Source organism: Python bivittatus, unplaced genomic scaffold (assembly GCF_059951505.1).
Source record: "Python bivittatus isolate LINGU-HERP-01145 unplaced genomic scaffold, Pbiv_v1 ctg000310_np1212, whole genome shotgun sequence".
Classification (NCBI taxonomy): Eukaryota; Metazoa; Chordata; class Lepidosauria; order Squamata; family Pythonidae; genus Python; species Python bivittatus.
The window spans coordinates 225934-250900 of record NW_028277054.1 but is presented as its reverse complement, the minus strand read 5'-3'; the positions used below and the strand labels follow the sequence as shown (position 1 = coordinate 250900).

The 24967-nt window shown below is 60.9% G+C and overlaps 2 protein-coding genes across 11 annotated transcripts in view; one reads left to right on the top strand and one right to left on the bottom strand.

Annotated features, from left to right (window-relative positions):
• The first annotated feature begins 1729 nt into the window (after positions 1-1729).
• On the top strand, positions 1730-11098 carry DPF1 (double PHD fingers 1). 3 transcript variants are annotated; one of them, XM_007438597.3, is made up of 12 exons: positions 1730-1761; positions 2970-3130; positions 3645-3752; positions 4758-4885; positions 5126-5215; positions 6608-6686; positions 7074-7205; positions 8831-8881; positions 9529-9648; positions 10399-10511; positions 10779-10860; positions 10937-11098. In XM_007438597.3, the coding sequence occupies exons 1-12, from the start codon at positions 1730-1732 to the stop codon at positions 11005-11007; spliced, it is 1167 nt and encodes a 388-aa protein (XP_007438659.2). In that variant the 3' UTR covers positions 11008-11098. The 3 variants fall into 3 exon arrangements, with proteins under 3 accessions (XP_007438659.2, XP_087995749.1, XP_087995750.1); XM_088139623.1 differs by having other exon boundaries at positions 2970-3160; XM_088139624.1 differs by lacking the exon at positions 8831-8881.
• A 975-nt stretch (positions 11099-12073) lies between these two features.
• The window catches only part of SIPA1L3 (signal induced proliferation associated 1 like 3), a 35495-nt gene continuing 22601 nt past the window's right edge, over positions 12074-24967 (bottom strand). For 3 of the 8 annotated variants that reach the window (XM_088139612.1, XM_088139614.1, XM_088139613.1), the window contains exons 9-22: positions 23971-24587; positions 23591-23865; positions 21420-21671; positions 20953-21102; positions 19721-19866; positions 19218-19327; positions 18768-19135; positions 18054-18281; positions 17387-17552; positions 16821-17013; positions 16316-16459; positions 14587-14719; positions 13986-14070; positions 12074-13868 (exon numbers count right to left, since the gene is read on the bottom strand). In XM_088139612.1, the coding sequence (XP_087995738.1) occupies positions 13719-13868; positions 13986-14070; positions 14587-14719; positions 16316-16459; positions 16821-17013; positions 17387-17552; positions 18054-18281; positions 18768-19135; positions 19218-19327; positions 19721-19866; positions 20953-21102; positions 21420-21671; positions 23591-23865; positions 23971-24587 (3017 nt within the window). In that variant the 3' untranslated portion in view covers positions 12074-13718. The other 5 variants (XM_088139615.1, XM_088139616.1, XM_088139617.1 and 2 more) reach the window with 5 other exon arrangements.

Here is a 24967-nt window from a genome sequence, read left to right as displayed (position 1 = left end):
TCGCGCCCCTAAGGGCGCCCCGGGCCCGGAACTCCCGTTTCCCCCGAGGCCGCTGCGCCTCCTTTCGCCGAGGGCCGGCGGCGGAAGGACGAACGAAGCCGCCGAGCAGAGAACACCCTTCCCACGCGCCGGCGAGCGCGCGTCGTAGCCTGAGTGGGGCGGGCGGCCGGGCGGCCGTCCAAGCGCAGGGAGCGCGTTCGTGAGGCTCTCGGAAGGAGAAGCGAGGCGCATCGATCGCCTTCTGCAAGCAGAGGTCCGGGGGCGACTCGCCGCCCCCCGCAGTTCCAAGCAGACCCCCGCCTCTCACCCTCCGACCGCCAATCCCTGCGGCCCGAAAAGCTTCCAGGTGGGCGTTGGTCCTGCCTACCTCGCCGGGCTGTTTTACGAACCTCGCAGCCACTAGGAAGGAGGGGTAAACCCGCCGAGGTCGTCATCTTACAGCCGGTGGCATTCGTGGAATGCGCGGGAGGCGGGTTCCTGCTGGTTCTAAGACGGGGGGCTGCGGGTCAGGCCTTCGCTCGTAGAGCATCGGGAGGCCTCGTCGGGGCCCACCAAGTCCCCGGGGCGGCCGCTCTTCTCTGAGCCCGAGCAGAGGGCAGAAGCGGCGGAAAGAAGTGCGCCGCTCTGCTCGGTGCTTAGCCTTGGGGGTTAGCGACCCGGCGGCGGGGAACTTTGCCCCGGCACCAACCCGCGGCTGGTCGTCGGGCGGACGTATAGAGAAAGGGCCGAAAGACGGGCGGCTGAAGCCCTCCCGCCTCTCGCGGGGTGGACTGCGGGCACTTCGAGGGCCCTTCCGGCTCGGTCGAGTGGAGCGCGCCCCCGCCCCCTGATTCCTCGCTATGAGGAAATGGGGTGGAGGTCGCTGAGCAGCGCTCCCCAACGGGCCGTGGAAAGACTGCGGGGCTGCTCGAACTGGAGCGGAAAAGCCGTCCGGGAGCTGAAGCCCGGTCCAGCTGCCCCTTGACCCCAGATGTTTCATGCATGGAAGCGCTCTGCACCTGCTAAGGAGGCACACTGCTCGGTTCCGGAGCCAGGCTAGATGGTTCTTTAACTTCTCTAGCCTGCACAGACGGGGGTGTTGCCGCTGCTGATTCAGGATGCCCCGGCTTGCGCTCGGCTCAGTGAGCCAGGATTCCGGCCTTCGCGGGCCCCTGCGGCGCGCCGGGGCGAGACCCGCGCCCGCCCCCCAGAAGCCATTCCACAGAAGCCGCGCTGCAATTGGCAAGGGCGGCTTTTTACAGCAACGCAATTTACAGTGAGATTAACTCCCTCTCCCATTTTTTTTAATATCCCCCAGCCCAGCCTCTCTCTCTTTGGAGGTGGGTCTCCCAGCTGTCAAACGCATGGCCTTCTGGGAGTTGTAGTCCTCTTGTGACAGATGCCTGGTTTCCACCCCCAGCGTTTAAAGAGCTTGCAAAGGAAGGAGGGGAAAAATAATAATGCCAAAAAAAAAGTGTCTGTGTGTGTGGAGGGGAGAAATCTTCTGTAAGACCCAGAGACTACATTCCCCATGGTGCACCGGGCTCAAAGGAGCTGGACTGTGATTGGCCCCCCTCCCTGCAAGCTGCTCGAGAATGAATAAAATTGTACAGTATATTCTGATGTGAGAGGTAAAAAAGGGGGGGGGGGTGGAAAAAAGAAAAAGAAAGAGAGAAAAGAAAGGGGGAAATCCTCTGCTTCTCCAACCAGCCCAGCCAGGCTGGGTGAGGCATTTTCCTACCGTATCAAAATGGCCACAGCTGTGCACAAGTCTATCAAATGGTGAGTGAGTGCCCCACATCTGGGGGGTGGCACGATTCCCCCAGCAGGCACGAGGGGCAAGGATGCAAAATGGGGGGAGGGAAAAGGGAGGACTGGAGTCTCCTTCCCCTCCCCTCGCACGGTGGGGGCTCGGCCGTTCCGGCAGCTGGCTCTTAGCGGCGAGGGGAGGAGGAGGAGGAAGGGGGGTGGCGGCTCCGAGGCGGGGGGGAGGCTCGATCTGCCTGACTGCTGGCAGCACAGATGGGCCATGGGGGGCACTTGGGGCGCAGGGGATGTAGAGGCGTCTGTGAGAGAGGCCACCGCGCGTGTGTGATCGCGCTTTCAGCGGATCAGCACCAACGCAGGCTGGGTCTCGGCGTCCTTCCCGGGGTCCCGCGTGGACGTCTGTAGGCACGCGTGTTGCTTGAGGGCCAGCGGTACAGGTGTGTCCGAGGAAACAGGTGCCGGGGCTCTTCCCAAGAGGAGGCAGCGGCGAGCCGAAGCAGCAGACGGCCCGGCTGCTGGGGTGGGGTCCACTACTCCTCTTTCGCCCATTGTTCGGTGCCGGAGGAGCTCAGCTTCCCGAGGGAGGGACTGAAGGCCCGCTGGATCCGGGCCGCTTCTCGCCTCTCGCACCCTGGCACGCTCTGGGGCCGCTCACGGGCCAGGGCAGGAGATGGGCAGGAGCCCGCTTGATGCCATGCCCTAGCCGGCGCCTGGCCTCCAACCGACAGAGCCGTGGCCGAGATGCTGCCAGGCCAGGAGCAAAGTCTCCGGATCCCCTCCGGGAGGGGTTCCCTGGGGGCTGGTTTCTCGGGTCTTTAACTGGGGGGGGCGCTTCCAGGGGCGAAAGGGTCTCGCCTCCTCACTCTCTGGGTCCCTGGGCCGACCGTTGCCATCTGCCTGTTCCTCTCGGGGGCTAACTCTGTTTCTCTTCGACGGGGGGGGGGGGGGACGCGGGGGTCCCGTCCCCTGCCGCCTCTAGGGGTGTCGAAAGCCTGTGCGGAGTCCCTCAACGCTTCAGCCGGGGTGGCCCTCTCCAGTCCCGGCTGGGGATTTCCTGGACCCGCTCTCCTGGCCCCCCGCAGCTTCTGGCGGGAGCTGAGTTAGGCGCGCCGGCTTCGCCAGAGTTCCTGGCGGGACCGAGAGCGAAACGGCCGGCGGACTCCCGGGCCGCGACGGGACCCCTTTGCTGGCGCCGGCTTAGAAACGGGCCCTTCTCCTTGCAGCCTGGGGGAGGATTTCTACCGAGAAGCCATTGAACACTGCCGTAGCTACAACGCCCGCCTGTGCGCCGAGCGCAGCCTGCGACTGCCGTTCCTGGACTCGCAGACAGGGGTCGCTCAGAACAACTGCTACATTTGGATGGAGAAGACCCACCGGGGCCCAGGTGCGGACGCGCCGCTGCCGCTGCCGCTCTGTGAGGCATGCCCCCTGTGCTAGGCACTGTACGTAGTGCTGACCCTCCCCCAGGGGCCATGCGAGTCGAGCGCACAGCTGGGGGGAGGGGGGGAGAGAAGCGAGCATTCTGACTTCACGAGGACTAGGAACCTGAAACGGATGTGGGCGGCTCCCCCGGGTCCTGGCTCTCCTTTCTGAGCTCCCAGTGTATCACGGTGGGTTGGGCTCAATGATGGAATAAGAACCAGGAGAAATGCAGCCTGTACGTAAGGCACAACTGCCACTGCCTGGAGTTTGTCATGCCCCAGGAGCATAAGGCAACCCGTTCGCCCTTCAGCTTTCCCCCACACGGGCCTGTTCAGCTTCAGGGGGCCGGTAGAGCAGAGGCTCCTCTGCCGCCCTTCCTTCCCTCCAGATGCCAAGGGCAGGAGGCTTGCCCCCCTCCCCACGTTCCCTGCCCAGTTTAGGAAAGACCTCGGGGAGCTCACCTGTCTCTCCTTCAGGCCTGGCTCCTGGGCAGATCTACACCTACCCAGCTCGCTGCTGGCGGAAGAGGCGGCGGCTGAACATCCTGGAGGATCCGCGGCTGCGGCCCTGTGAGTTCAAGATTGGTAAGGAGCTGGCGGGCGAGGGGCCCAAGGGCTGGGAAGCAGCAAAGGGTGGTGGGGTTGCAGGACTGCTCCTTCCGGGGCCCTGGGTCTGCAGTGGGGCTTTGTCCTCGGCGGTTCCCCCAATCTCTGCCAGGCCATCCCGGCCAGGGGCTGCTGTGATTCTCGGGGCTTAAAGGGGCCAGTTCCAAGCAGAGCAAAACAGAACAGATTCAGCTGCGGCTAAAGGAAGAAGTTGCAAAAAGGCCAGATAAGGATTTGGCTTCGAAGAATGGTTTATAAAAACATACATCAAGCCTTGCTTACAGGGGTGGGCAGATTATTTATTTATTTATTAAACAAACTTATATAGCTGCCCGACTACCAGAAGGTGCTCTACGCAGCAAACAAAATCAAAGCACTGTACGATGATGAGACCACTGGAAACAGTTCCCCTCACAACATTAAAACATGCCCTCTCAGGCCTGAGAGCCCTGCAGAATTGCTACCTGCAGTCCTGGCCTCCCAGGTTGTGCAGGCTGGAGCTGATGCTCCTGGCCAGCATCCAGATGTTGGGTCTGCAACTGTGGGATGGGATTCAAGGCAGGTTCTCGTCCAGATGGACCACGGGATGGCAAGCTTTTCTGCTGGGACGCTGCACGGCTGAAGGCCCCCTTGCGAAGTCCTGGACAAGTCGTTGGCAGGGGATTCTGGCTTGCCAGGGGTGGGGGTAAGGAAAGGGGCAAAGTTGTTTTCCCCGCTTAGGTCAGTGTGGGCGGCACCACCAGGCCCTCGGAAAACAGCTGTGTGAGGATTGATGTACTTGGAAGGAGGAGGCTCAGGGGAAAAATCAGCAGGGAACTAGAGCTGCTCCACAGGTCCTGGGTGCGAACTAAGCCAGGTCTGAGGCTGGGATCAAGCTTCTCCCTGGCAGGAAGCAGCAACCGGGGGGCGGCAGTGACTGAAGGCAGCGAGGAAGTCTAGGAGGAAAGGCTTCCTCTGCCTGACTGTCCTCCGCTTCCCCCTCAGATTGTGAGCCCCCCCTGAAGAAGGAGGGCTCCCTGCCAGAAGGTCCAGTCCTGGAGGCCCTCCTCTGTGCAGAGACTGGAGACAAGAAGCCGGATCTGAAGGAGGAAGAGCTGATCTTAGACTGCCCGGTGAGGAAGAGAGGGGGACGGGGGCATCCCCAGGCCCCATGAATGAGTGAAAAATCCTGGAGGCTGCTTGTGTCCTCCCCCCCACCCCCCAGCATCAGTCTGGAGAGCTCACCAATCAGGAGAGCTCCCTTGTTCCGAACATCAGGCAGGCCCTTCAGCTGACCCTCCTGGGCTTGGGTCGGGAGGAGCTGCGGCTCCGGTGCAGGGGGCCTCTGACGCGCCCCCTCCCCTTTCTCTCAGAAAGCTCCTCTTGGGGAATTCCTGCACGATTTGGACCCAGAGGACTTGGAGGACGACGTGCCCCGGCGTAAGAACAAGGCCAAGAGCAAGGTGTGGCCAGCCTCAGCTCGGCAGGGGAGGGCTGGGGGGTCTGAGGCAGGGGGTGCAACTGTCCGCAGCGTCTCAGCCTGGCGCTCACAGCTGCTGGCAAGAATAATAAGCATCCATAAGACACCCAGCTGAAACCTCACCGCCAACATGCTTCAGTACATTTACCTTATCTAGCTAACGAAACCAAAATCTTTTCCGAATCTTAGAAAAATATTATCTTCATAAATGAGAAAGTTGGGGGGGGGAAATTACCACTTGGTTACCAATTGTTTTCATGCATGATTGAAAGCTATCTGCACAGAGTGCCCCTCACCCACCAGTGGCAGCTATTTGTCGGGATAATTGGCAGAGCCTCCAGGACTGGAGGCAGTATACCTCCAAGCTTCCAAATAAGGAGATGACCTTGGTGGGCTTTCTCAGGGCACCTCCCTGGCTGCTCTGGAGAGGGCCCATCCTACCCTTACCCCTAACTGAAAGGGTCAGTCAAAGGTGTCCCGTCTCAGCTGCCTTTGAGGGCTCACCTGGAGGGTGGGGGGGTGTCCTTGGCTGCAGCTGGCAAGCCCATGCGAGAGGGTGACCACACTCTCCACAGTTGGCAATTGCCAGCAGTTGGCCCTGAAGGCCTGCGCCCAGGGTGAGCCAAGGGCAGCATCTCGCTTCCTGTCTCCTCGCCCAGCACCTCTAGAACGTGGGGCACACTGGATGGTGGCCCCCCCCGGGGAAAGAGCCGTGGCGGGCAGGAGTGGCATGGAAGAGGGTGAGGGGCCATTGCGGGGAGACGCAGAGACGCTTTGTCTGCTGCAGACTTGTGACAGCAGCCATGGGAACTTGGCTTGGTGGCTTCACGTGCCTTTAGCGCCACGACTGTTGTGAGAAGGGGTCAGTGGAAAACAGAAAGCAGGGTCCTCTTTCCTCTCTGGCTTGCCCCCCCACTAGAGCTGTTCCCAGTCGCCCTCTCCCCCCACAAGCCTCAAAGCAAAAGTGCTAGAAATAGAAATAGGTCACTTCCTTTAGGGTACAAATTGATTCAAATCACATTCCCTCATCTGTGTTAAAAGCTGAAAACACCGAGGCACGTGGCTAAAAGTGGGAGAGGAGCAATGTGTCAAAAAGCAGGAAAGGTGAGCGGAACAGCTGAGGGCTGTGGGCAGGGAAGGGAAGGGAAGGGAAGGGAAGGGAAGGGAAGGGAAGGGAAGGGAAGGGAAGGGAAGGGAAGGGAAAGGATCCGCCGCCTTGAAAATGAGAGACGTTTGTGCGGACAGGGCCAACGTTGTCTCTCCTCTTTTCCCACAGGCTTCCATTATGCCACCAGTGTTCATGAGGTCTAGAAAGTTGCTTTCGTTTAAGAATTGAGGGCCTTAGAGTATCTCACTGCCTTTCTTCCCCGACCAGGCCTACGGAATCGGAGGATTGCGGAAGAGGCAGGATGCTGCCTTGCTGGAGGACCGTGACAAACCCTATGTTTGCGACAGTGAGTTTTTTCTGGGGGGGGACAGGACATTTCTGGGCCATTGCTTAGAGGGGTGCGTGGGTGGTTTGCCCTCCTCCCCAACCAGGCTGGCTTCTGTTAGCGAGCTGTGATGTCCACATGGCGTCCTGGGGAGCTGAGAGGCTGCAGCCCCCCCAGCTGCAAGAGGAAGTGGAAGTGAGCACACTCAGGGCGGCCAGGAAAATGCCCAGGGTAGGGCTTTCTGGGGGACGGGGGCACTTTTTGGCAGCCACCAAAGCAACCTTAGATAGAGGAAGTGGAAAAGAAAAGCCTACTGTTTTTAGGATAGCAGAAAAGTTCCGGAACTTTTGGGGTGCCAGCTGGGCCTCCCTTTGGGGTCCATCCTTGACTACTTTTGTTGCTTTTCAGTTTGCGGGAAACGCTACAAGAATCGCCCCGGACTAAGTTATCACTACACGCACACCCACTTGGCGGAAGAGGAAGGTGAGGAGGGGCCGGAGCGGCACACTCTGCCCTTCCATCGCAAGAACAACCACAAACGTGAGTGCCTCCCTGCCCTTTGGGCCAGCGCTTCGCCCCTGCCTTTAGTCCATGCTGCGCGCCAAGGCCAAAGCACAGGACTGTGGCTTTCAAGGTCGGGTTAAAGGATGGCAGGATAATGCCAGGGACGTCCTGTGAGTACGTAGAGGGCAGAAGGACTGTGAGGGATCTACAAGTAGGCAGCAGCAGGCTTTCTGATGTATACAAATGCTGGGGGAAGGGGTCATGGGTCTGCGGCCCCCAGCCTGCACGAGGAAGGTCTCAGCTCCAGGTCCTGTCCGAGTGCCCGGTCGGTTGGCCGTCCAAGGGAAGCCCCTGCCCCAAACCGTCCCTTTCCCCCCAGCGATTAGCCGTTGCCCTGAAAATGTGCCCGAGGTCCTGGGTCTTTTGTCTTGACCGTTTCAGAGGCCTTCCAGTGCAGAAAATGTCCTGGAGGCCACCCCACCCCTGAAGAAGAACATGTACACAACAGAGCTGCAACAGCTGCATTTTGTAAAACTGCAGCGGCCTGATGCCCCGGCCTGTGGATCTGGGCTTTTTGGGTCCCAAAGTTGGCACGTTCCAGACAGGCAGCCACTTTGTCCTCCCCAGAAAGGGGCCCCGCTCACCCCCCACTGAGGGGGCGCTCCATGCCGAGCATCGCCCATCCTGATGCAGTTGCCATGGAAACACAGAGGGCGAACTTGGCAGGTGGAAGATTTCCAGCTTGGACGTATTGGAGGGTGGGGAGGACAGGTCTGGGAGACACCGAGGCTGGTTGGGGAATAGGAGCTGGGCGGGGTGGGGGGGAGACTTAATGCTTGCACATACGCACACGGGTCAGCCTCTGGCTCCCCGGAAGGCTTGGGGGCTGGGTGTGCAAACAGAGGAGGACACTTGTGGGCGCCCACGGCACTTTGGAAGAAGCTGCTCCCGCCTCTCGGCTTGTGTGTGTGTGAGGGCGTGTGTGTGGGATGAGTTTCAGGGAAGGGAAGGGAAGGGAAGGGAGGGGCCGCGGGCGCCCGGGCACCTGCAGCTGTGGAAGAGGAAGGGCTCTTCCCTTTCTGTTCGGGAGAAGGGGAGCTGGAAAAGCCTCTGCAGGTGGGCACGACCGGATTTGGATCCCTTCCCTAAACCTGAGGGGAGGGGGAGAGAGAGAGAGCCCTCCTCTGCCCCCTCCCCAACAAAGACATCCCATCCCTTGTCTAGTCGGTTGCCATGGAGACGCCAGCGCGTTGCTGCAGCAGTGTCTGCACAAAGCAGCGAGGAGGCTGGGGGAAGGGGCCGTTGGAGCCGCAATCCCTGGAGAAAAGGGGCCGGGGCCTGCTGGTCCCCCAGCCCCTGCGGAGACCCGCCTTGTTCTCTTGCTCGCACGCCGGCGTGGGCATCTTCTCCGCCTCGAAGGCGCCGGGTCCGCTTTCGGTGGCCGCCCCTCTTGGGCCTCCCTCCCCACAACCCCTTCCGTTCCTTCGTTCCGTTGCTCGATTTTCGGCTTATCCAGGCAGGCCAGAGATCCCGAGAGCGCACGCAGCCCCTCCAGGCTCGGTTCCTATAAACTGGTTCAAATAAAATATATTCCTTTTTTTTCTTTTCTATGCTTATTTCCATCTTTCCCTCTTTCTTTTGGCATTTCTGGCTTCCTCTAGAGTTTTACAAAGAACTGAACTGGGTCCCAGAGAACCAGCGCAGGCACACAGGTAAATCCCACAGCAGCGCTGAGAGGCCGGAGGCCTGGGAGCGGGCGGCTGCCGCGGGACCTGCCTGGGCCCTTGCCCGGAGGGCCCCCCGCGTGGCCTTCCCTCCCATTTCCCTCAGGGACTTCTCCAGAGTTTTTGGGAGGGTGGAGAGGAAGGGAGCCCTTCCACCTGCCTGCCAGCCGGAGAACAAAGTCGTGCAGGCAGAGTCTCCGTTTTGGATCCTCTCGGTCTTCCGAATATTCAGGGTCCCGTGAAGAAGCTGCGGTGAAGGGTAGAGAGCGGAAGGGGGAAAGAGGCTTTGGGAGCAGGGCAGGCAGCTTCCATGGGAAAGCTGCACGATCTCATGCAACGTACCCAGCTGCCAATACAGGCTGGCAGCGGGTTGCTGCTGCCGGCAAAGTGCTGGCCTGGGCGTGGAGGGGGCCTGCTTCCTTTGGGCCTTCCTTTGCTGTGTGTGAAGCGTTCAGGCTGAGGCGGAGGGGCGCGTGAGCAGAGCAAGTCTCCCAGCCCTGGGGGAGCAGTTTGGGAGCGAGTGAGTGCGCGTGTGGCCTGCTGGATGTGGCAGCCCCCCAGCCGGGAGGATTGGATGAAAGCAGAGGGACATGTGGGCCCACCCTTGATTTCGACCTCTCCTTGCTGTTTTGCAGCTAAGAAAGCTCCGGATGGCACAGTCATACCAAACGGTTATTGTGATTTCTGTCTAGGCGGCTCCAAGAAGACCGGCTGCCCGGAGGACTTAATCTCCTGTGCCGACTGTGGACGGTCAGGTGAGCGGCTTGAGCCTGGCGGGCACCGGGAGGACGTCTCCAGCAGAGCTTGGGTGAGGGTGCCTTGGGTGGACCAGGTGGGCAGAAGGCAGCTGTGGTATTCGGGGCCCATCTGCTACCTGCTGCACCCAAAGCTTTTGCTTCTCCGCTTCTGGAGGAGGGGAGGGAACCGTGTGGCTGTCGGAGACTTGGCAGCTACGCAAGGCACAGCGAATGGGGCTTGCTGAGGCCCTGCTAAGCTTGGCTTTTTGGCGGCTTGGGACGGTGAGCGAGCCCAACACCTCGGGGTTTGGTGGAATGTATTTTCCGAACCCCCAATGCGAACCAACACTCCCTGTTGTGGGAGCACAGCCAGCTGGAGCCAACTATGCTGGCACGTAGGGGAGGACTCACTAGAGGGAGGAGCGCCTCTGGGTACAGGCAGGGTGCCTTCAAGGTACTGTCACAAGGGCCCACTTGTGCCCCTGGAAGCTCGGGGGGAACGGCACGAGGGCCCTTTGTCGCTAGCTGCACGTGCTCTGGATAGTTGCTGTCTTTGGTTGGGGTGCTGGACGCTGGCCCGCCCGCGTCCTCCAAGCAGGATCAGGGTTCCCTGGAGGCCAAGCTTGGGCCGCTGCCCAGTCCCTCGGGACATTTCCCGGGCTTCCACTTAAAGGTCATTCCGGATGGAAGCCCAGCCTTGCAGATCAGAGCCGCGGAGGCGGGGGGCAGCGCCGCCCACCTCAGGGGCCGCTCGTTCTTCCCATCCAGGGCACCCGTCGTGCCTGCAGTTCACGGTGAACATGACGGCCGCTGTGCGGACATACCGCTGGCAGTGCATCGAGTGCAAAAGCTGCAGCCTCTGTGGCACCTCCGAAAACGACGTACGTGAGCTGAGCCGCCGAGCTTGGAAAGGGTTGTCGGCTGGCTTCTCTGGAGCTGCGTCCCACGTCCGCCGGGCTCCACGCGCCCTGGCCTGGTGAAGGCGCAGTCTTTTCCCGCGACTCAGCACCCACCCTTCCTCTAGAGCAAACGTGGCTCCCTCACAGGCTGGCGGCAGGCCCAGTCTGGGGGCTGCTTCCTCTGCCCCCTTGGAGCAGGGGTCCCCGATGCGCCTCTCAGCTGCGGCCCTTCTCTTGCTCCCCCCTTAGGACCAGCTGCTCTTCTGCGATGACTGTGACCGCGGCTACCACATGTACTGCCTGAGCCCACCAATGGCTGAGCCCCCTGAAGGTAAAGGACGCCCAGCCTGGGGGGGGGCGGGGGGAGGCCAGGCCGCGAGAGGGACCGTGCCCATTTCTGCTTGCAGGTAGCTGGAGCTGTCACCTGTGCCTTCGGCAGCTGAAAGAAAAGGCCTCTGCCTACATCACCCTGACCTAGGCTGCAGCCTTACCCCCCCCATCCTGCTTGGGCAGCCTTGAGACCGTGGCCCCCGGGGGGGGCAGAATCGTGCTGCAGGTCGTGCACAGGAGCAATGCCTGCCACTCCAGGTGGGGGAGAACCCTCCACCCATGGCTAAGAGGAGGATTGAGGCCTGGCATCCCAAAATGTTGGCGGGGGCTCCTGCAGTGGGGACTGACTCCTGCCACCTCCTGGCCCCAAACTAGGCTACCATGAGAGGAGCCAAAGTCAACACAAAGCCATATGCCAGGGAGGGAGCAGAGACCCAGCCCCTCTGCCCTGGCCCGGGGGGAGCCCCTTCCCTCCCCCTCGACTGATGCATGTGAAATTGTTTGCCTTTGCTTGCAAGTCTGGAGCCTGGCCACTCCTGGGAGGATGGGCATCCTGGCCATGGAGCCCCACCTCCCCTTTCGGAACAACTTGCAAGGCATTTGACAGGAGTTGGGACTGGCAGGTGGGGTGGGGGGTTGGGGGTGGGATGATAATAGGCAGTGCAGGGAGAGATTTGGGGGGCGGTAACCTCTCAGCGGCTACAAGGCAGGGGGTTTTCTGTTTATGATTTTAAAGGCGGGGGAGAAAGTTTAAAAGCAACCTTGAAATGGGGTGGGTCGGGGTGGAGGGTGCGCTACTCCAGGGACATCGTCTCCACGGTTGAGCAAGAGCAGCTGAGGGCCAGCGGGGGCCTTTCCCTGCCCCACCTCTTGTGTACCTGTGTCGTTCCGTTGCCTGCATCTTTCGTGTGCTTGGATTGTTACGTGCATTAAATGTGGTCTGGATCGCTAAGGCTGCTGCTGCTGCTTTCGCCTCTCCCCCGCCCCACTCGCGATGATGGGGGTGCAAACACTGGACCCGGGCGGCTGTCGGGGAACGCCAATCCTTCCTGGCCCCATCAGCGTCGTGCAGTGGCCCCAGAAACGGCACGGCCCCAGCAAGGAACCCACCCGGAGCCGAGGCTGCAGGGGTCCTCCCCACCCCGCCTGGCCTGCAGCCTCAGCTCCTCCCACCCACAGCTTTGCTGAACCAAAAAGGCAGGCTGAGATTTCCCAAGTATTAGAGTGGGAGAATTTATTTTACAAAAACTGGTGATTCTCTCCATCAGCAATTTTAAGACAGAGCAAAATTAAATAAGACGGATCTGATCTGCAAAGATTCTTATAAAATTAAAAACAAACAGTCCACATAATACAACTGATAGGAATGAAGAGCTGCTGTTCTTGCAGCTACAAGAGGGCTTCCTGCCCACGATCACAGGCAAGACACGATGGGGGAAAATCCTTAGGATGCAAATTCCAGTGAGGTCCCACTACAAAATTAAAAAAACTAGAAAGGTTGTGGTGGTGGTGAGCCCAGAAGAGAGACGGGGGGGGGTGGGGGGCCCTGGGCACTGATCTCCCTTCCGCCCCCTGCCATCCCAGAGGGGAGATGGAAATGCCTTGAGGCCACCTGGGCTGGGGTCATCGGCAAACGGGGCCAGGGGAGACGGGATCGCTTCTGGCTCCTGTGCAGAATTAAGGCTAGTTGTGGAAGGTGGGGAGGTTGCCCACAGCCCCTCGGTGGTGAAGAATCACAGAGTTGAAGCCTTGGTTAGTTCCCTGAAATCGTGGCAGACGGAAGGGCAAGGGGAGAAAGGCCGGCCCACTGGAGGTGAGAGGCAATGTCCAGGCCAGGATGTGCTTTGCACAGTTCATACGCTGGTTTTGCAATGTGAAGTTGGGGATGGGGGGGTCAGGGGTCCAGGCCAGCTGCTCCCTGCTGCTCTTTGCAGAAGCGACAGCTGAGGAGGCTTTACTGTGGCTGAACTGAAAGGCCCTGCTAGTCACCCACCCTTTTTGCAACTGCAATGCGCCCAAGTGAAAGAAGGCCCTTGCCCTGGGCGCAGTCCTTATTGCGGAAAAGCAGTGGAGACAAGAGGATGCCCTCAGCATGCCCTGCTGCCTTCTGGCCCGGCCCAGCAGAGGGATGCCCACTCAGCACAGCAGAGGACTTGCGCAACAACCAGAAAGAAAGGTGGGAAGCCCTCATGCCCCCCCAGTGCTCCAGAGCAGGCATCCAGGCATGGCACAGAGGAGAGCTCCCGGGACGGCATGGCACAGGGCGTGCCCAAGCCAGGAGCCAGGAGCCTTTCCCCGTGGACCTCTGTGGTTTGTCCCAGGCCAGGTTTCCCATCTCTGCTGCAACTGGAAACAAATCAAGTGTGCTGAATTTGGTTGCATGCACAGAATTGTCATTGAAAAAAATTACAAACAGTACCATTAATACAAATATAGTGTTTTATAAAGAACATAGACATTTAAACTTTTTTTTAACTTCCTGAGGCGCTCCCAACCGTGCATTCCCTAGAAAATAATTTAGTTGTGAGAAAGTGCTCTGAGAAGCTTGGCTGTGCTCTGCCACCCAGCCTGCTGGTTGCCGTCCTGCCCTCAGATGGCCCTTGCCCAGATCAGTGCGGAGCGTGCCGCCTGCTCCTGGCAGGGGGCGCTACTGCCCACACATCTGGGCAGAGCAGGTTGGACTCTAACCCCCTCCCTTGCCCTCTGACTGATGCAAAAGGCAGGGCCTGTGGGGCTAGGAATGGAGCCGGGGAGCCGGGCGGCATTGGCGGCTTGCTTTCCGTGGGAATGCGAGAGGATTCTGGGGGACCCAGGGGACCCATGCTCTGCCGCCCAGCCTCTCTGCCCACCCCGCGCTGTTCACAGCTCCTCTTTCTCAACAGCGGTGGAGAAGATCTCCGCGAACTTGCGCAGCTGCTCGGTGGCCGTCTGGGACTCCTCCTGGAGCCGCTGGTTGTTCTGCCTCAGAGTGGCCACCTCTGCCTGGAGGACCACCTTGTCCTGCTTCTCCTGCAACAGCCAAGAAAGCGGGGAGGGAAGTCCCAGGACGGGGGCCAGCAGGGGAGCAGCTCCGCCCGTCCCCCACTCCCAGCACGGGGGCTGCCAAGCCCTCTCCCAGCTCCTTACTTTCTGCAGGTCGCTGTGCAGCTGCTTGAGCATGACCTCCAGTTGGTAGACTTTGCCCGTCAGATCCCCCGGCGGACGCTGCTTGCTGCAATGGCGCGACCAGAGGGGGCTGTGACAACCAGCTGGGGCTCCTGGAGAGGCCCTGCCGAGAGGGTCCCCTGCCCAAGCTCTCCCCAACACACGCACCCCGAGCCTTGATGGGCCAGAAACCACACGGAGGTGGAAGAGGCAGGGCAGGAGGGGGGGGAGGGAGGGGGCGAAGGACTCCACGTGAGCAAAGCCTCTGCAAATCCCGCTCAGACCCTGCCAACCCAGACAGGCTCACCTCCTCACCTGCAAACTCAGGTGGGGCTCCAGCCTCACCCAGACCGAAAGGGGCTCTTCCTCGGCAGCACCGGGGCAAAGCCTCCCTCTCAAAGACAAGGGGCCAAGCCAACATCCCCCCCGAAACTCCCTGCTGGACGACGCTGCCCTCAACTCCTCCAGTGACATGGGGCTGCCATCATGACCTCCCAGACCCAAATTAATTCCCCAAATGTTTAAAGAAGTTTTCTCACCCCTTCCCAAAATGTAAAACTGCCCCCCACAGCCCCTCGCTCACCTCAAGACAGGGGCGGCGTGTGGCGTTGGCTGCCTCTCCAGGCTCAAGTGCCCAAGGCCAGGGCTGCCAGCCGGTGGCGTGTCTGGACTCAACATGGCCTCATGGAGGGAGAAGAGGGAGACGGCCCTCTGCACTGGGGAGGAGGGGGGGAGAGGGAGGTTCTGCAGGCCGCCAGGCGAAAGCCCCCAGGCCCCCCTGCCTCCCAGCAGCACGGCTGGCAATGCTGCCAGGGCAGTGGGCCATGCCAATCTGCTAGATGCAGAGTCCTGTCGGGCAGCGGAGGAGCTCACGTGCTGCAGAGGGCAGCCTCCGACCTGGGGCCAGGAAGAGCCTCTCTGGGCAAGGGATGCAGCGTAAGGGAATGGAGTGCCACTCAGAAGGCCAACAGAAGGGAAGTTCTGCTTGGAGAGCCATGGTGGGAGAGCCTCTCTGCAAGGACCGGGGTCCCACCCAGCCCCTCAGCAGTGCAGCAGCAGCCCCCCGTTCCCTGCCAGGCCTTCTCACTTATTTGTTCCCGGTGCTACCAGGTAGCAGTCGGCCCCAATGCTGCGCTCCAAGAATTCAGCCCAGCCGAAGGATGGCTCTGCCCCCGCAGCTCCTTGCCCAGCCCTTCTCCGCCTGGGTGGCGGTGGCAGACATGGGCCAGCGACTCCCGATTTGCACAGAAAGGAAGCACGGCTTGCCCGAGGTCCGCGGGGGCAAGGCGCTGCCATACTCACTGCTAAGCGAAGAGATGGCGGGCAGAGCCAAGCACAGAGGCCTCACAAGACAGAGAGGCACCCAGCCTTCGCCAGGGCAGAAAGCCCTGCTTGGGAACCTCCGCTGCCCGTGCCGGAGCAGCAGCGCTGCCTCCCACCCTCCTCTGCCATCGCCCACCTTTCTGCTGGGCCGTAGCCAAGCCTCAGGCGCCAGCGCCCTGCCTCTCTCCTTCGCCGTTGGGGAAGCAGCACCTCCCCCTTACCCAGCAAGCCCTTGTCCGGAAAGGCGGTGCCAGGCGAACACCGCCAGCAGGCCTGCCGGCGAGGGAGACGTCTGCCTGCACTGAGGAAGTTCCCTGCCGGGGGGAACCGTACCCAACACAGGCCGCGCGCTTTCCTCCTGAGAAAGCAGGCAGGCGGGGAGAAGGGAAGGGCTGCAGCTGGGGAGGGGAAGGGAGGGCTGGGCGGGGAAGCCGTGCCACCACTGGCAAGCAAATCCCACCATGCCACCTGCCGAAGAGCAAGCAGCCTAGCGCCATCCCCCCGCTAAAGAATCTACCATCCTGGTATCGGGGGAACCGGAACACCTTTTTCCGTCCTTCTGGATGAACATTTTGCAGGGGTAGGCATGGGGTCTTCTGCCTCGCCCCCACCCCCTTCCTGATGTTCCTGCTTGGGCCCTGCAATCAAGTGGGCAAATTTGGGCAGCGAAGGACGCTACGCCCACTCCTTCCTCAAAGATCTGATCAACTCCACGGGGCTGGGGGCACAGCTGCAGCTCGTCTCCCAAGATCACAACTGGACTGTGATCAGAACCCGGAAAGGGCGGGGCGAAGCAGGAGGGACAGGCGTAGAAAAGCATGCGAAGCTCCTGAAGACCAGCTGGCCGTCGCACTGAAGCCTCCCAGGAAGCCCAGCTGGAGAGCCCCAGGCCCCTTTGTGGACTCTGGGTGTCCCCTGCCTTCCTGGGCAGGAAGGGGAGGAAAAGGGGGCACGGGGACCCCATCCTCCTGAAATCTGCCTCCCCTTACCTTCATAGGCCTTTGCAGCACTGACCAAGCTTGACCACTCTAGGCCAGCGGCTGTGTCCGGCAGCGGCATCAGGGCTGGGTCAATGCGCCGCAGGGGCTGGTCCCGCACCTCGGTCAGAGAGAGCTCAGAGGCCGAGACAGTGGCTGCAGAGAAAGCAAGGACCCGCCCCGGCCCAGACCCGTGAGCCAGGACCTGAACGTTGGAGGAAGGGCCTCCGGTTAGCCTCCTCCTGCCTTTAATGCGGGACAAAGATTGACACCCCCCCCGCGCCCTGAGACTGTCTGGGAAGAGAGGGACCCATGCCACCAGCCTGCTTCTGACACTGGGGCCAGTTACTCTGGGGTTCCACCGAGCCCCCTGAGGGCAAGCTACCCCACCAGTTCTGGCGACCCAAGCTTGGTGGCCGGACGGAGGCGCCTCCGCTCTCTGCTGGGCTCTCGGGAGGGCAAAGCTGCCCTCACGACTCGCTCCTTCTGCCCTTCGCGCCCCCGGACTGCCCCTCACCCTTCTCCAGGAGGCTCCCTGGGCTGCTGGCCGGCTTCCGCACAGGAAGGGTGCAAGTGGGATACGTGCTTGTGAACAGCACATCCCTGGACAGGGGTTGCTCGAAGCAGGAGCTGCTGGCAAAGGTGGGGTCTCGGCGACCACTGCACAAGCTTTCGTCTGAGAGGGTCCGCTGGAGCGTTTTCTGCGGGGTCTGTGGGGAAGAGGAGGAGATCCTCTTCAAAGGTCCCTTTACCCCACAGCTCTCAATTTTCCAAGACTTGAAAGGGATTCCTGGGAAGACTCAAAACGGGCATCTCCTTCCGGTTAGAAAAGGCCACAAAGGCCTCGGGCCCCGCTCAGGGCTCAAAAAGTTCCCTGGATGCTTCGGGGACCAGACATGAAGCCTCTCCCCTCCCCGCCCCACCAGGTCCACTTGGGGGAGGTCCTGACGCCAGCTGTGATGTGGAACCGTCGGGCCCTTTTAAGTTGGCAGGTCCTAAAAATGCAACTCATCCCCGCCCTTCAGCAGACCGCCATTACACAGGGTGGAAGGAGAGTTGGCGGGACAGGGGGACCCCGCTCACCAGCTCCTTATCCTGCTCCACACTGGCGCTGTCCATAATGATCAGCTTCTTCAGATCATCCTCAATGGTAGACTTATAGGTCTTGCGCGGGGACCGAAGGTCGCGAAGAGAAGCCCGCAGCCGAGGCTGCCCAAAGACGTTCTTGGTACTCAGGTCAACCTGCCTGCTGGCCGAGGAGGAGGTCGTGAGCTCCCCCTCCCCACACAACGAAGCTCCCCCACTCCAGCAGACGCCCCCAAGGCCCGGACACTCCCCAGCAGCAGCCGCGCTTCCCCCAGACTAGGCCGAGAAAGGAGCAGAGGGAACCCGGAAGGCAGCCACGCTTGGCAGCCCCTGATTCTGCCCGGGCTGGGCTGGCTGGCCAGCTTCCTCCTGCTCTGGAACTTGAGGCTGCCACAGAACACCTGAGATCGCCCACTCCTGGGAGAACGCCCGACTGGCAGGCATTGGCCACGGAACCATCCACGCCGTAACGCTGCTGGGCCGGGCATGGACCCAATCAGCGGCCACCCCTTCCGCCTCGGTCAGAAGCCTCGGCCTCTCTCTCGTCACGCCCAAGGCAGCTGTACACTGGCCCGCAGCCGCCTCTACGGGAGGCCCAGCAGAGGGCAAAAGCCCGGCTCAGCACTGCCCCCTCCCGCCTGTGCTCCAAACCGCAGCTATTCACTTTTGGGGGTCTGCGAAGGGGATGGGCCTCGCTGAAGCGTCCTGGCTCTTCTTCCACCCAGCTGGTAGGGCCTTGGCACTCCGGCTGCTCTGCTTGGAAAAGAAGGACTTGGGCACAGAAGCTGAGAGCTGTGAGGAGCTCAGCTGTGATCTGGGGGCAGCCCGGGAGGCATCCGCTGGGGGAGTCTTGTAGACCTGGATGGGGTATGTTGACCTCGAGCCACCGGGGCTGAAAGAAAGACAGGCAGTCTGCGGGTTTATATTATATTATTTTATTTTATTTTATCTGTCTGTCTATCACATTTATATAGCCGCCCATCTCACACAAGGTGACTTGTGTGAGATGGACCCGTAGCTGGCCTCTGCAGAAACAGGGCTTGGGAGACCGCCCACCTGCCCGCCCAACATTTGGCCCCTGGACACAAGGCGCCCTGCCTCTCTCTGGGGCGGGGAAGAGGGAGCACCGCCCCACCTCCCAGCCCTGGAAAGCACCCAGTGCCAGCAGCAAGGATCTCTCCCCGCCGTGGCTATAGATCAATCAACACCGAAGCACCCATCCATTTGCCCAGGAGGACTGCCCCGTCTGAAAACCCAGCAGCCCAAGTCTCGTCTCCCCTGCAAGAGCCACAGAGCCCCCAGTGCCTCACAGGCATGCGCACCCCACCAGGCTTTCAGGGTCCAGGTGATGCTGGGGGGCTCCTGCAGGGCCACTCACCTGGCCTGCCAAAAGGGCTCCGGATTGCTGCTGCTGCTGCTGCCCCCCCTCACGGAGACACCGGCTCCTCTCCCAAAGGCCCTGGGACAGTAATTCCAGCTCCGCCTGCCCAAGCAGCCTGTGGGCCAGGCTGCCTCCGTCCTCTTGCCATGGCCTTCCGGGAAGGCGGGGCCAAAGAGGGGTGAGGAGACAGGCACTCGGTCCCGCCGTGCAGACATGGCACCATTGGCGTCAATGCTGCTGTCGCTGGAAGCCCCGCCTTTGGCCCAGGGGTCTAGCACGCTTTCGGTGGGGTCGGCTGGGTCGTCGCTGTGGGCGCTGGAGGCATTGCTGGAGAGTGTGTTGCTGCTGGAATTCTGCCCCTCACCCTGCAGGGGGGGGTGGATGGTCAGCCGCAGGGGCAGGGAGGCACCCGAGAAGCTTTGCTGACCCCCGGGAGCTCACACTCACCTTGAGGGGCCGGTCTGGGGAGTCCTTGCCAGCCAGCTCCCACTGGCTCAGCCGCTTGTTCCCAGAAGCCACTGAGAATCTGGAGGGCCCTGGCACGTGCCACAGTAGCTCTGGACAGAGCAAGGAAAGGGGTCAGTGGGAACCCCTCCCTTGAGGGCACCCCGAGGAAGAGAGGGAGTCGGCCTCCCACTGCCACCCCAAACCAGGTCTGTCCTGGCCAAAGTGTTTGCCTTCCTGTGCCATGCCATGTAATGCCAGGCTGCAAGGAACAGCAAGAGAGATGCTTCTGGCGCAGCCACGGCCCTGCACCCTTCTCTCAGGACCTCCTGGGGGAGCCAGCAGGCACATGTCGCCTGCCTGGTCCCGTGCTGGGAAGGAGAAGCCCTCTCTTTGCCCAGGCACGCCGGGAGCTGCAGACGGGCACTTCCTCCTCGGCTGGACGCCTGGCGGCTTCACGCAGAGACCACCCCTGAGATCGCAGCCAGGCCCGCAATTGTGCTTACCAGGCTTGGGCCTCTCCATGATGCTCTCCCGGCTTGCCAGCCCTCCGCCAGACAAGGAGGGGTCCCCGTTGGAGGTCGCCTCGGAGGGGCAGAGCGGCTCAAAAGGCCCCAGAGGCCGCGGGGGTGGCACGTATCTGTGGACAGCGCTGAAAGCAAAGGACGGCAGCTCAAAGCGGCAATCTGACAGAGTGGGAAAAGCAGCACCCAGCCCTGTTCGTTCGCAGGTTTTAAAAATACCAGGCTTGGAGGGGGGAGGCGGGCACCAGAGCGGAAGAAGGAGCCAGCTCCTCCTGTGCTCAGCTCCCAGGCCCAGGCAACAGAGGTACATCCAGGGGAGGGGGGAGGGGGATTATGAAGGGACCAAGGCAGGGTCCCCGGAGGGGCATCAGCTGATGTGCCAGGCATGGAACAACACGGCTCAAGAACCACCAGCTGCAGCTCAGAGCCCCTGTGTGTGTCCAGAAGGCTTTCCAAGGGACCCTTCCCTTCAGCTCCCTTCTGCATTTCTGGGCACTTCACTTGGTTCAGAATGCCACAGTGTGACTGTTCGTTGAGGCGAGTTATGCAGAATGGGGGTCTCTCTCTTGTTAACAGCCTCTTTTCAGGCAGAATCATGCTGGGGTCAACGTTTGGAGTAGACAGACCTGTTTGCAACCTAGGGAATGATCCTTCCCTCTCAGCGATGCTGGCCTATCCCCTCTGAACCGCTTTCCCGTTACCAACGCAGCGTTCTTTGTATTCCCCATACCAGCATCTCAGGCAGCCACGTAGGAAGCCACTCCCATCAATGGATTCTGTGTACTGCAGCCCTCTGCGAAGGCTGAAGGTTCTTCCCCCACCACCCCAAAGCAAACAGCTGTGCAGCTTCAGCTACATTTGCATTTCCTGGTTTTTCACCATGTCCCTCGCCCGGGTGGACTTGCAAGATCCTGCCCAGCGTTGCCTGTCCACTTCCAAACTGGCCTCTGGCTGCTGCTTAGAAGGAAAGCTGGACCCCTCAGCCCTAGAACTGGAGCAGGATGCAAAGTTCTAGGCAGTAAACTTCAAAATAAACCACTCCAGATGCCAGGCATGCCCCTAGTTCTCTGGGACAAGCCCTCTATCTTTACTGCAGGCGAGGCAGACCCTTGAGCCAAAAGAATCCTCATGACCAAAAAGCCAAGCTTTATCAGGACCCAATCGCCGAAGCGCTGGGGACCAAGAGGCCTGGGCATCTCACTCGTTCCACAGACCTTTCTGGAGATGGCTTGTACCAGGTGGAGGCTCCTCCTGAAGAACCAGGCATTGAGAAACTGCCAGAGGGCTGCCGGTATGACTGGATCTTCTCTGCTCCGATCTGGGAGGATGACACCACACGGGGGGTCTCTGGGAAGCTTGCGGGCCTAGAGAGGGAGGGAGACGGCATGGAGAAAGATGTTTGTGCCCACAGCTGGGCCTCAGCAGTCATGCAGGTCTCCTGCAGCCTCAAGAACTGAGGGGGAATAGGGCCATTCACCAGGCTGCGTCCGACGGAGACCACAGGTAGGCGGAATCAAGCTGAGAACAGGCCACAGGATTGTCCTCAGGCTGCAAAAACTCGTCCTGCCCCAGGGAGGCCAGAGCCCGTGGGTCGGTCCAGGAAAAGGAAGGAAGAATGGCCGAGGGGCACCAAGGCCCAGCCGCCTCTCAGCAAGCCGCCAGGCCTTCCCCTTCTGCTCACCTTTTGCCATGCAGGGGTTGAGCCTGGCGGTAAGGAGTCAGGGTGCTCTGCTTGGGGGTCCTGGTAAGGGACTGGGACTGGCCAGGCCCCGGTTGCTCAGCCCACTTGGAGGGCTGGGAGAAACTGTGGGTGGCAGAGCCGCTCCACTGCCAGGCTGAGTTGCTGCGGTACGGAGGCCGATAGCCCCCCAGCAGGCTTTCGGGTTCCCCCCTGGGCTCCATCATGCTCATCTTCAAGGACTCAGCCCATCCCCTGTAGAAAAGGAGAGAAAACCCGGGCCAGGAGGAGTCAGGAACCTTGCAGAGAAGGCTGGCCCAGCTGCCTAAGAAGGGAAGCCATGGGGACACCAGAGGTAGGCCTTCCCCTTCCTGTTCCGTTCCTGCCTTGACAACCACCTGCCTTCCGGGCTTGGTGCACCCTGGTTCCCCCAGCCTGCAAGCAGCCCTAAGGCCCTTCTCCAAGGGCAGCCAACCTGGGACCCTCCCTCCTGCCTGCTTCAGGTGCCTGTGTTTACGGGAGCTCAGCCCTTGCAGGGCCCCACTGGCCCCCGCCCAAGCCAAACTCACAGCCAGGCAGGAGCCCTGCTCCAGAAAGAGGCCTAGTCTGGCAGGAAGGGCAGCTGCCACGGCAGCCTCCCTTTCTCCGGGCACCCTGACCTGACTGGCGGGAATGCACCCACGCTTGTGGTGCTCCTCTGCCGCTCACACAACTGCAGGTGTCAGCAGACTAACCCATCGGAGCCGGCTCTGCAGCTGGCAACTCGGGAGCCGCCTTGGGGCCGGGGGGCAAATAGCAAAAGCAGCCTTGGCAGGAAGAACCCCTGGGCAACACCTAGCTTCCAGCCCCCCACGCCAAGGCCTCACTACCTGCTTCTGCTGGGCACCTCCCTGGCTCCGTGAACTAAAAGAGCAACTGGATGGTCAAACACCAGCCCAGCCACCACATGAGCGGAAGTTCAGCGCATGATCCCTGCACTGGCAACATGGAGAGCTGATGGGGAGGGAGGCTCTGCCAGCAAGTCATCGGTGCCTCAACTTGCTTTGCCAACCACACCTGGAAAACCAGGTGGGAAGCTGGGAGCAGGGCTGGGAAGCTATTTAACTCTTCCAGCACCACCACCTCCTTCTCCTCCTCCTCCCGTCTCTTAACTGGGCAGGTTTTCTCTGGGGGAGACAACAAGCAGAGGAGGGAGGAGTTCAGTACGGGGGATAACCACGATAGCTGAAAGTCAAGAAGGAACCACGTGGCGAGCCGGAGCCTCAGCAGCTTCCCTTCTGCACTACCGCTTAATGCACAAGAGACGTTTAAACCTGCCCACACGAAGGGTCCACGTGAACGTGGCCTCTGGGCTTGCTTCCCCTCCACACGTATTCAGAGGCTGTTCAGTCCGGATCAAAGGCGGCGCCCTCGTTCTAAAGCGAAGGCCAGTCCCAAGGTCAGAGGATGGGCACCCGGAGTCCCGGGACTCCCTCAGCCTCTCTTCTGACCCCGGCTCCCCCCGCCCTCCCAAAGGGGTCACTGCTGCTCCCTTCCTCCGTGGACTCCAACCAGCCACCAGCTGGCCTCCCTCTGCTTCCCCACATGAAGCACAGCCTGGATTTCAGCAGCTTTTGGGGCTCTGCCCCGAAAGGCAGGCCAGGTACCCTGACAGTCCTGCCAGTCGGCCATCCACGGCCATGTTCCAGAAGAACCGCTGCTCCCACTTCCGGCCGGCTGCTGAAGCCTCCTCCAAGCACGGGAGAACAGAGGGCGGGAGCGGTCATCCCAACAGAACCGGCCTATGGTACCCCCATCTCAAAAGCCAGCTGCCTTTCCCTGACGATCCCCAGGTAAGGCAGTGCGCAAGTGGGGGCATCACAGCCCAGGACGAGAGAACCAGCCCAGCAGGTCAAAAGCTCCTTCTGCGAGGAGTTCCGAAAGCCCACGAAGGCAAGGAGCTGGCTGACCCAGGGCAGAAAGGCTGGCAGCTTTTGTGTTCGGAAGGTCGCTGGGACAGACCTCCTGGCCCTGCACAGGGCCTACACATTGCACTGGCCATCAGGACAGAGGTTATTCAGAGGCTCAATTCTGTCCTGAGGCTGCATCGGCAGCAAAGGGCCTCACGCGTCTCTGGCGGAGCAAAGGAGCCCTTGATGGTCCCCCACCTTGGCTCCTTCCTCCTCTAGGCTTACCTGCGTGGAACGCCATCCTCATGTGGAGGAATGACCACCACTTTCACCGTGACAGAGGTGCGCAGCCAGTCGATCATCTGGTCGTGGCTGAGTGTTACCACAGCCACCTTGCAGATCTCCACTAGCCGGCTGCCCTGCCGCAGGCCGGCCTGCCAGGCGAAGCCGTAGTCCTCCACCTCGGCCACCGTCCCGTCAAACTTCACGTGGAAGCCCAGCTGCCCCAGCCCATTCCTCCGGAGCGTCATCTCAACCGTCTCGGCACCAGAGGTCACGACCTGGGGTGAAAGTGCGCAACCCTGGGGTCAGAAGGACCACTTCCAACCCCCTGCCAGCCAACGGCAACCCATCCTAATGAACCGATGGACAGGGGCGCTACTGACCTTCAGCCGCTGCACAATCTCTTTAATGTCATCTGGATTATTCTCTGGGGCACGGACAAAAACATGGTCCCCACGTCCATAGAAAATTTTGAGGCTGTAGCTGTCCGGCGTCCAGCCAATCACATCTGCACAAAAGCAGTTGAACACCACTTCCTTAGCAGCCAGGTCCAACAGGACCACAAGCTCATTGGAGATGCCCAGGACGCATTCCATCTCCGCTCCCTGGGAGTAATCCTGCGCAAGGACGCGCCACACAACAGCCCCAGCACTGTACTGCTCGGCCCCGATCCGGGCTTTTGTCTTCTCCTTCTTCTTAGAGGCAAGAGAGATCAGGTTGAACTTCCCCGTGGAGTCAATTGGGGTGCTGGTGACGCAGTTCTCCGCCAAGTCCTTCAGGTACTCCTGCCGAGTGCGAGTGGCCATGGTGTGGAACTTATCCGACTTATGGGCTGCGTTCTCTGCATTGATCACCTTGGCGAGCAGGAAATCTCGGAAGACATCGGACTTGTGGAAGGTGGCCTGACTCGGGATGGCCGGCCCAAAGAGGGGGACGTCTTTGGAGCGGGTCACTGCCACGCTTGGGACATGGAAATGAAAACACAGGCCTGTGGCTGAGACTACACAGGCCGCTGAAAGGTTACCTCCTCGGCGACTCCTTTCTGGGTCAATCCCAAGGAGTAGGACTGCCGAGGCCCACTTGAACCTTAACCTGAGGGTTCAAGACCTTTTATCTGGACTGAGGATCAGCTGCCCAAGGAGCTGGAGCTGCAAACGTTACTCGCACCCCTAACCCTTAATCAGAAAGAGACGGCCCCTTCAGCCGAACTCCGGAGCCCCAACGAGGCCACCGGAGCCAGCAAAGGACTCGAGAAGCTGCAGACAGACAGGGGCTCCATGGAGTCTCAGCCAGGGAGATGACTTCCTCACCACTGCTCCTCAGGTGCAGAGGGAGCACGATGGCAAAGCCTTTCCCCGACTCAGGCCATAGCCCTGCCTC